Here is a 10,480-nt window from a genome sequence, read left to right as displayed (position 1 = left end):
AATCCATTTGGTTTTTAAAATGAGACTCCCTCTCTTTCCTGTTTCACAAGAACTTGCACCATCTTCTGACAAACAGCTCATAGGACTTCTGTCAATGCTGCATTTAAACAAATCATCAGACACTGTGCAAAAGTGTCTTAAATTGAGCTTACCTCCAGTTTTCCCTTTCATTAAGGAAAGTCCCTAATTTTCATTAGAATTTACAGTGCCGAACACAATTACCTGTCTGCTTGATCCCCAGTCTCTGCTGAGTTGGCTAATCTTAACCAGGACAGTGGTGGTAGTGCTACAATTGGCCTTGGGACTCCTGTGTTGGAACTTCAGCCAGGGATTGGCTGTGCTTGAATTTGGCTCACCCTCCAGGGCGAAATGCTCTGCTATATTCACCGTCTAGACTTACTCGTGAAGAATGGTCACCTATACCAGGTTCCGGAGGGGGCTAGTGGAACTGTATACCAGCAAAGAGTCAATGTTTTCAGGCAGAAATTGGAAAGGAAAATGTCCTGCAGTGTTGTAGTAGTACCAAGATTAAATACCTAGTAGTTGTGATTTTCTAACTATAAAAATGCCCTTTTCTTGAGAGTGATAAATGTAGAACCGGTTATATAAAGTGGTTATATAAACAATCAGTACCAAACAGACTGGAATTCACCAAATGCAATTTAGGGCTTTGATCTGTTGATGGAATCAGCTGTCTTCCAGCAGAACAAATATTGGTTAGGACCTAATACACTCTCCACTGTGGCCCATTCATTGTAGGTACTTGTTTGGTATCTTTGTAGGTTCAAGACACCTGTTGATTAATGAATTATTGCAGTGAGCTTGTTCTCAATCTTGGCTGAAGACAGATTTCTCAGTATTGAGTGACTGATCTACTTGAAATTGATCTAAACACCACTTTTTCTGGGCTGGTGCTTAAATCGGGAACCTTTGTACAATGATGCAATTGCACAGGCTGGGTTTAACATTTAATAAGCTGATAAAATTAAAAACTAAGTCTGATCGAATTAGTTACCAGAAAAATAACTATTCCTGTATAATGCAACTAATGACCCAGGAACATATATCAATAGCCATCAATGCTTCAGAACATGCCATGTTTTGTGTTTTTCTTTGAAGCTCTGCTCTGCTGAATATTGCCAACTTTATTAACACAATCAGTCTCTTATGCGAATGAATTATATTAAGAACAAATCAAAAGTAGTCTCTCAAAATTTGTCTGGTAATGTCCAATTGCATGGGTGAATTTTCATAATTGATTATGCCTGGTTTGGAGATGTATGCCTTCTTTATATATTATAGAACTGCTTCCACTGCACCAGTTGCCAGTATATATCATGTACAATTGCTGCAAACTCTTGTGTACAACTGTCATTCTGATTGGGTCCTCCCTAAAGAGTTCCACTTGTCAACCACCACAATCAAGATAGCAACCTGATGCAAGTGTGGCTGGTGGCATTGCAACAGTCTGGGGAAATTATTTTCTGAGGAAGTTTCAGATGCCTCGAATAGTACTGGCACCTAGTTGTTTACAGAAGTTTCTTCTAATGGCAAGATAAATGGAGCATTTAAGCAATTGGATGTTCTTCATAGATGTGTAGTTCCGGAATTTGTTCATTATTCTATGATTAGATGTTATTTGGGGGAAAATGGCCTATTTTTTTCTACTGCAAATTGGATATATTGGTAAGTCAAATTAGATAATTAGTAAATATTGAAACCAATATTTAAATTACATTGGATCAAAATGCATTTTCTATAAGCCGGAGGTTCCCCAACTGGCTCAGGGGTGATAAGGTTATCAGTAGGGTGCTTGCTATAACTTGCTAACAGATAATGGCGACAATATGTATTGTATCCATTGATGGCATTGTAACATGCCCCTCAAGGCTGATTCCTGACTCTGCTATCCAAAACTCAGACACCCTACAAACAATTCCACTTACTTTTTCGATATTCCTCTGTTTAAAGGTGTTTCTTTCGGTTTTGCCTTCTGGCCTGTACCTCTGTGCAGCATAAATTTAATTTTGGAAGTGCTTATGGGCCCTGGGATCCCTGTTGTCTTAAATAAATAAATAAATAGATAAATAGCAAATTTGTGCTCCCACCCCCACCACGACTCTGCTTCAAAAATCTGTTAAAGATTCTTTGCCTTGAGTTCTGCAGCTCTGTGGAGCATTGTTTTTTGTCCTTGCATTGAAGTCCTCTGGAATCCTTGTGATATTGAGGTGCAATAGATCATTAGCTCTTCATTAAAAACTTGTCTTGGCCTTAAAATGTGCTCTGCACATTTATGGAGAGTTTATTTTGCCCTGCTTGGATTTTGTGTCACTGGTTGTCATCTTAGGTTGTGAAATAAATTATTAGTATCCTCACTGTTTGCACAAAAAAAACTTGCATTTTATATATAAAGCCACCCAATGATTAATTACTCCCTGTTCCATCCCAAAATGACGTGACCATAGATCCGTAATAGTTCCTTCTGCAGTAGATTGTTCATCCTGCACCCGACTTGCATCCCCAAACCAAAGAGAGGAAAAGCTTACAGTTTTAGTGTAATTGCCTGATAGTGCAGTGATGGGGAGGAATGGGCGTTCAGGGTGGGAATAGGGAAGAGGAATGATCCGGGCCATTGGTATGGGAGATAGCAGGAGTGAATGGCAAGTGGTGGGAAGACGTGTGTATTTAGGATGGAAGCCAGAAAAGAAGAGGAAATGGGGAACTTTTGGGTGCTTAGGCAGGAGGGAATGTGACGGAGATGACATTGGCATTCAAGGTGAGTAAAAAAAAAGGAGGGGGATGTGGAGGTGGATAGATTCTAGTGCTGAGGTGGTGGAGGAAAAAGAGACTCACGGTATGTGGAAGTGGTGTGAGGTAATGGTAGCAGGGCATAGGTCAAGTGCAGTAGGTTTAGAGTTCTGAGAGTAGAGAAGGTGTGAGTATTGGGGAGAGAGCAGTGGGGTGCCCTTTATCCCCTGAATCTGTCCCTCCCAACATTTTCTCTGTCCACTGACTTCTTTCGCTTCCTCATCAATGTTGCCCCAGTCTTTCTCTGCCCCCCTCCAATCTCAACAACAACAACTTGCATTTATATAGCACCTTTAACATAGTAAAATGTCCCAAAGCGCTTTACAGGAGTGTTATAAGACAAAAACAAAATTTGACACCGAGCCAGATAAGAAATTACAGCAGAAATCAAAAGCTTGGTCAAAGAGGTAGGTTTTAAGGAGCGTCTTAAATGAGGAAAGAGGGGTGGAGGGGTTTAGGAAGGGAGTTCCAGAGCTGAGGGCCTAGGCAGTTGAAGGCACGGCCATCGATGGTTGAGCAGTTATAACCAGGGATGCTCAAGAGTGCAGAATTTGAGGAGCCCAAATATCTTGGGGGAGTTGTGAGGTTGAAGGAGATTAGAGAGGGGAGGTCATGGAGGGATTTGTAAACAAGGATGAGAATTATGAAATCTCCCTCTCATCCCTAATTTCTCTACCTGATCTTAGTCATTTTCTCTCTGTACCTTAACCTCTATGACTCTCTTTATCCCCCTATTAACCTCCCTCTCTCTCTTTATCCCCCTATTAACCTCTCTCTCTCTCTCTTTATCCCCCGATTGATCTCTCTCCCTCTTCTCCCTCATGTCTTTATTCTCACTACCTTTATCCCTCTCCTTGATCTATCTTCCCACTCGATTTTCTTTTCCCTGATCTATCTCCCTCAACGGCTGTCTCCCATGTCTCTCCTCCTCCTCCTCCGGCTCGGTGCTCTGATCTCTATCCTCCACCTGAACCATCAGAATAGGCAGACATGGGTTCATTTTAATGCCTGGTCCGAATAACTGCACCTTAAATCTCCACTGCAGCATTTCTCAACACTTGCACTGAAGCGTCAGCCTGGATTATGCTGAATCAGAGGCACGAGTGAATGCAGCCAGTACCAATGTTCATTTTCAAAACCAAAATGAGCGAATTTCTCTCTCCTTCCCCCCCCCCTCTCTCCTAACCCCAGCACTAGTTGGCAGTCTGGTACACGCTCAACAGGGAGCTGGCGCTGCGCATGCGCGGGCGGTCTCCTCTCCCCCTCCCCCTCCCGGGGAAGGCGCCGCGCCTGCGTAGTCCGGCGGCTGGCTGCAGTTACTTTTCAAAGAGTGAGGTGGTGGTGATGCAGTTGCGAGAGCGGGAGGGAGAGGCGTGAGGTAAACCGGGCCGGGCAAGGGCAAGCGATCGGCCGACCGACCGACCGAGGCCTGAGGGAAGCAGAGGGTTTTTATTTTAAAGAGAGCACCGAGCCAGCGCGTTAATTAATACATGTGGCTGGGGGATTTGTACACGGAGAGAGAGAGGCCCGAGTTTCGCAGCCTCAGCCTCAGCCGGAGCGTGGCGGAGGCGTTCAGGAGCCTGGGCGCTGCGTTAGGGGAGAAGCGAAGGCGCCATGGCTGGTACCAATTACAATTGCCTGAACCGAGCTCAACTGACCTTCGAATACCTGCATACCAACTCGTGAGTACCAGCACCGGGCGAGAGAAACACCTCTGTATCGGGGCTCGGCTTCAAAACAATACGTCGATTTTTTTTTAAAGTGTAACTTTTTATATTATATATAAAATATATATACATTTTTTTAAAATACATTAAATATGTTTTCACACTTTCTACATTTAAAAAAAAATATATATATGTATATCCTACTCCATTCTAACATTTTTTTTCCTGCTTAAAAAAAAATTGAATTAGCAGAAGTAGACTTATTATACACATTTTAATCTTTAGAGACCGGAGATGTATACACCTCATAATATAGTGTGTGTGTATATATGTGGCCCACCAAAATGAAGGCAAATTTCTGTCAAGGCAGGATGCTTGTCCGCAAGATGGGACAGTGACTTGTTAACGCAGAAGGTCTTCTGACTTAACTTTAAAAAAAGAAACACTTGCATTTATATAGTGCCTTTCATGACCACTGGATGTCTCAAAGCGCTTTACAGCCAGTGAAGTACTTTCGGAGTGTAGTCACTGTTGTAATGGGGGAAGCGCGGCAGCCAACCTGTGCACAGCAAACTCCTGCAAACAGCAATATGATAATGACCGGATAATCTGTTTTTGTTATGTTGATTGAGGGATAAATATTGGCCGGGACACCGGTGATAACTCCCTACTTTTCTTCAAAATAGTGTCATGGGATCGTTTACATGCACCTCAGTTTAACGTCTCATCCGAAAGATGGCACCTCCGACAGTGCAGCACTCCCTCAGCACTGCACGGGAGTGTTGGTCTAGATTTTTTTTTATGTGCTCAAGATTTTTGTAGATTAGCACGATTTGCAATTGTGAGATGACCAGATAGTTATAGTTGAAAAACTCAGTCTCGTGTTGAATAATGAGCTTTAATTCTGCATTTGATTAAACTTGGTATGCTGGTATTTTCTTAAAATGAGAGGGGATAAGAAATCAGAACTTCAGAATTGCTCGTGAGGTCCACACAAGTAATGTGAAGACTGTCTCGTTTTCCAGTATTTATTCCATTCTGTGTGGGTGGTGATCATGTTTGTTGCAAACTGTTTAGATCCTTAGTTTAATTTCTTTTGGCCACTCTTGTGTCCCGAATTTGTGTGCGTTTTTTTTCTCCTCACTTTATCTGTAGTGAACACGGTGCAGAAATGGCAGGTGTACTTGTTGATTCTTCAACCAAAAGAATTGGCTTATATTCTGTATATTTTGAAAGGGAGACACAGCTTTCTTGGTGATAGAAGATTTTTCCCAGGCAGGGGAAGTGATGGTTATAACTTTGCATCAAGTCGTAACATTGTCTGTGGTTCATCTGAAAGGAGACCACGTGGAATACTCCACAAGGAGCAGAATACCTTTTTGAAATGAAATATTTGGCATTCAGCTTAATTGGTTAATCTATCAACAACAAATTGCATTTATCTGCCGCCTTTAAAGTAAAAACATCCCAAGGCACTTATCCATAATCAGTGATGATATCAGAAGAGTTGGATTTGTTTAGAGTGTATATATTTTGAAGAAGCATGGGTGGCTCAGCCACAAGGCAAGTGCAGCAATGTAAATTCTTTTCCAACTTTTCACCCCTACTCTTATTTGTGAAGGGATGCAATTCTATAGGCACCAGGAATCCCATAGAACTGAGCCAAAATGTCATTCTGCAGAGAGCATTGTGGGAAATCTGGTCCTGTCTTTGCCGAATGTTAAATAAACTGTCCAAAAAATCATTGTATAGCAATCCAGAGTGGGAGCTGTAGCTATTTTTGCTCCTAAACACAGATTAGAAGCTGAACATGGGATTTTCTTGATCTCTGGTTTGGTACTGAGCCACAGTGCATATGCATCGCCCCCACTCCCCCTGCCAGCCATCAAGGGAGCCAACACCATTACTTTCTCCCACATGTATCAACTAGTGCAACAGGCAAATATGTATTTTGTTTGAGTCAGCCTTAATGTGTGAGATCGATCTTGGATTTCAAGGAATGGTTCCACAGGTCATGAATTGGTCAAATTATAACACCAGCTGCCATTATCACAACTTATTGAGTACAGTCTCTACTGCCATGTGCAAATGCTTGTCAGCGATTTAGTGTTTATCTTAAAATGTAGGGGCAGCTGTGTTGAGATCCAAACATGCTTTGGATTGGGAAAAGACACTGCAATTTAGAAACCACTGTTGAATGCTAAAGGTGACATTTGTACGGAACTCTATATTGATATGAGACGTACTAAAGGCGCTCCAGGTTAAGATTATTCCTTACAAGGCTAATTAAAAATTGGTGCCAGGCATTCTCATCCAATTTTTTTTTACTACACCGGAGGCTGTCGTAATTGTCCTAAGAGAATCCAGAAGAGGTGATTGTTGAATGACTGAGTTATAAGCCTATATTGCATCATTCTTGATCATTTACCCATTATCTCTTCCCTCTGCTTGAGAAGAACAGTTTCTCATCAAGCTATTTCCATTGTGAGGATATCTGATGAAGTACAGGTAATAAAATATACATTTGCAGGGACAAGTGTACATAGAGTTGAGTGGAGCATCATGGACGAGCTTTGGGGAGAAAAGTTGGGATTGATAGATTCATGTCAAGAGAGAATGAATAGATGTAATTCAAGTGGATCCTTGCAAGGTTTGAGGTTAACACCAGGTTTCTGATGGACACCAGTACACGCTGAGAGTAGACCATTTATTGTTGGCGAGTAACTGACTGGGAAGAGTATCTCTGTGCCAAGGTGCAGTTATTGGACTCTGATCCACATTGAAGAAAATTCTGCTTTGAACTTTTTGTCAACAATTTGTTTCTAACATAGGCATAAGTGTAATACGGTACAGTAAGTACCTTTTTAATTTCTATTATGTTGGCAGCCCATTAATTTTTACTGCAGAGTTGAGACTTTTGCCAACTAATTTATTCTATTACCACGTAACTCTCTGCTCTGCCATCGTGAATGGGGAGTGGACCCACTAGTAAATTCTGTTGCGTGTTGGGCTGGATAGTGGAGCTGAATCTAATGGATCCTCAAGAAAAGAGGCTGGATGTGATAGTCTTGTGGCTTGGAGCTGTGTGGGACATAACCAAATGCAGTGGTATCTTGTTGAGGGCGAAGCTAGATGGATTGAGGGTGAAGAGAAGGGTATCCTCTTGAGAGGCTGGACAGAATATGTAGGAATCATTTTGAGGTGGCGATTGAGCTACGTGGAGCTTGAGGACATGGTCTGTTGGAAGGTTTGGTACCAGTTACCTGCATGTTCTCAACAAGAAAGTTACCAGTTTCTTGTCCAGAATATTTGGGCAAAGGAGAGAACTGTCTATTAAAATGTTTTGCCTAGTTTTTGACTGTGCTGCTTAAGATTGAATGAATTGCCCTTTTGATCTGAAACACCAGGTTTACAACAATCCTGGCTTTCCAGAATATTGGTACAGGTACTTTTATTTTAATATTCGTTTATTGAAGTTAAATGGTAAAATGTTCGCAATACAGTAACTCCCCTTTTCAGGCTAAACCACTGAGTTGTCACCTCCAAAGCCTGTGACCGACCATCTCTTTCACCAGTCCCCACAGCACCAAACTGCCGGACAACATTCTCGGAGACCTTGGTGCGTTATTTCTTCTTGTCTTGAGGGTATGGGTGACACTGGCAAGGCTGCATTTATTGCTCGTTCCATGTTGCCCCTGAGAAGTTGCTGGGGACCAGTGTATTAGGTTAACTCCATATTGTGGTACTACAGTCACAATTGAGCCAGCCAGAGATGGCAAGTTTCCTCCTCTGAAAGACATTAATTAAGCAGTTTTGTTGCGACCATCTTTTTTTCTGGTGCAAGCCTACAAATGGCCAGATTAACTGAGTTTCGTTTCTCAACTTGCCATAATAAGATTTGAACTCTTGATCTCTGGGTTTCTAGTTACAATACCATAACCACAAGGACACTCCACCCGTTTCACCACACCATCCACCAGTGTGTCAAGCTCCATGGGACTGCCCTTCCTTGGTTTCACCTTTACCTATCTGATTTGTAACCATATGCAATTGCTTCACTTCCGACCCGACACCATCATCTCGATAATCCTCCAGAACCCCCCTGGGTTCTGTAACCTTTCCATTGAGACCAGATACAGAATCAACATTTGGTCGCCTGTCCTGGGATCTCCTTTTTTGGCTTGGTATTACATTTTGATTGTGAAGTGCATTGGGAACTTTTGCTAGGTTAAAGGCGCTATATAAATGCAAGTTGTTGTCTGTCTGCAGCAAAATGGGTCCAGTGCATTAAGTGTGGGTTATCTGCTGCTTTCATTACTTTGAATGGATAAATTCAAATTGCATAAATACTATCCTTTTGAAATGTTTTCAATTAATTGTTATAAACGCTGTGTATTTTTGTAATAAGTATCAAGTTGTATTCACCACCTACACCACAGTATAGATTGTCTTAATACATATCTTTACAATCTGGGTTTGCAACTGTCCCAATTGTGTGCATCACTTTACTGTCTTTAGCTATATCATTTTATTTCTATATGGAAAATTCTCTTGCTGTACCTGCCTGAGAATCACTTTGATAACTTGCTTTTCAATATTCTGGCTGTATTGGTATAATTTCAGTGCTCTGTTTAGTTTTTATTTTATCAAGAAGGGGTTCCTTTAATATGCTGGGGCTCCCAGTACAGTGCAATCTGTGCATTGGATTATGGAACTGAGTCCATAGCGCTGGCTGGCAATGCACAGGCAATTGTACGCACAGTTGCTTGAAAAGACAGGAATGTTGACTTTATTTTTGGTCATCTTCCCCTCCTCGATAGCTGGTGAAGATCAGTATCGACTAGCAATGGGGAACGCTGGCTTGTATGGTGGCTGAGTGCTCAGCCAGCCCATGGCCATTAAAAGGGAGTGGTGGCATTTTTCTGTTTGGAATGCTGCTGCCTCCTTAGACTCCCATGACAAAGCACCTGAGCACTGTCACGGCACTGACAACCACTTCAATTGGTTGTGACACTGCCACTAAAGCTGGGCTTCTGTTAGCAGTCGTTCCATAAGGTGAATGCGACATTTTCCCAACAAGTAAAGCTGCCACTGTTGCTAGCTAGTGGGCAGTTGCACTGGCCGGTTAATTGGTTATTAAGCTATTGCAAATATGTGACATAGTGCTTCTGTGTGTGATTTATCTTTATACTTTTAAATCATTTTAATTGCTGCTTGGGACTAATTTCAGTTTCTCCCCATATCTTATTTTCAGTGCTATCACTTTATAATCCACTGGGCGATGCCTGCAGGTTGAGAATGCCTTGCTTTGACTATCTTTTGCCCTGTTAAAGAGGGGGGCGGGTGGCAGAGCAGGCAGGGGATGTCAGACACCCATGGGAATGGCAGACACCCATGGGCCTTTGTTCGAGATGCTCATTCTTAATGTAGACGCACAGACTGAGTACTGACAAACTAAATGGCTGTGGGCATCAAATCTGCCTGATCATGTCCTTACCTGATGCGCACACACTGGCACTTTCCAGCCGAGGTCACTGGAGAGTGATTAGGGGTGTTCCCTTTAAGCTGTGTGGCGTGCCGTGCAGCCAGTGAGACAGATTTTAAATAGAAAAACTGCGCATTTGTGACATTTTGAATAGCCCAACGGCGAAAAATAAAAATTAGAGGAAAAATTGGTGGGCATCCTTTTTTTTCCTCTAACCACTCTGCCCAAAGCCAGGGATACTGAAGACAAATCCAGGATTAAACCTGGGATCTTCCTGCACTACTTCAATGGTTTTATGAAGATGTGGCGAACCCTGTCTTTATTTCTGTGATGGTTTTTATATTTCAGCGGTATTACATCCTGAATAAACCACTAACTTTTTCTTTTTGCTGGATGCTTTAATATTTTGCAATGCAAGTTCCTGCATGTGGGGAAAATGTATGTGTTCAGATGTAGAAGCCTTGCTAGGTTCTGATATTCCCTTTGGATAGATCCAGTGGTTTTAGTTATACACTAACCT

The 10,480-nt window shown here is 42.1% G+C and overlaps 1 protein-coding gene across 1 annotated transcript in view; it reads left to right on the top strand.

Moving 5' to 3' along the window:
• The first annotated feature begins 4,085 nt into the window (after positions 1-4,085).
• morc2 (MORC family CW-type zinc finger 2) overlaps positions 4,086-10,480 on the top strand; it is a 78,792-nt gene continuing 72,397 nt past the window's right edge. The window contains exon 1 of the mRNA XM_070887944.1: positions 4,086-4,490. Within this exon, the coding sequence (XP_070744045.1) occupies positions 4,423-4,490 (68 nt within the window). The 5' untranslated portion in view covers positions 4,086-4,422. The remainder of the gene's footprint in view (positions 4,491-10,480) is intronic.

The sequence above is a fragment of the Pristiophorus japonicus genome, chromosome 8 (assembly GCF_044704955.1).
Source record: "Pristiophorus japonicus isolate sPriJap1 chromosome 8, sPriJap1.hap1, whole genome shotgun sequence".
Classification (NCBI taxonomy): Eukaryota; Metazoa; Chordata; class Chondrichthyes; family Pristiophoridae; genus Pristiophorus; species Pristiophorus japonicus.
This window is presented reverse-complemented; position numbering and strand designations above follow the sequence as displayed.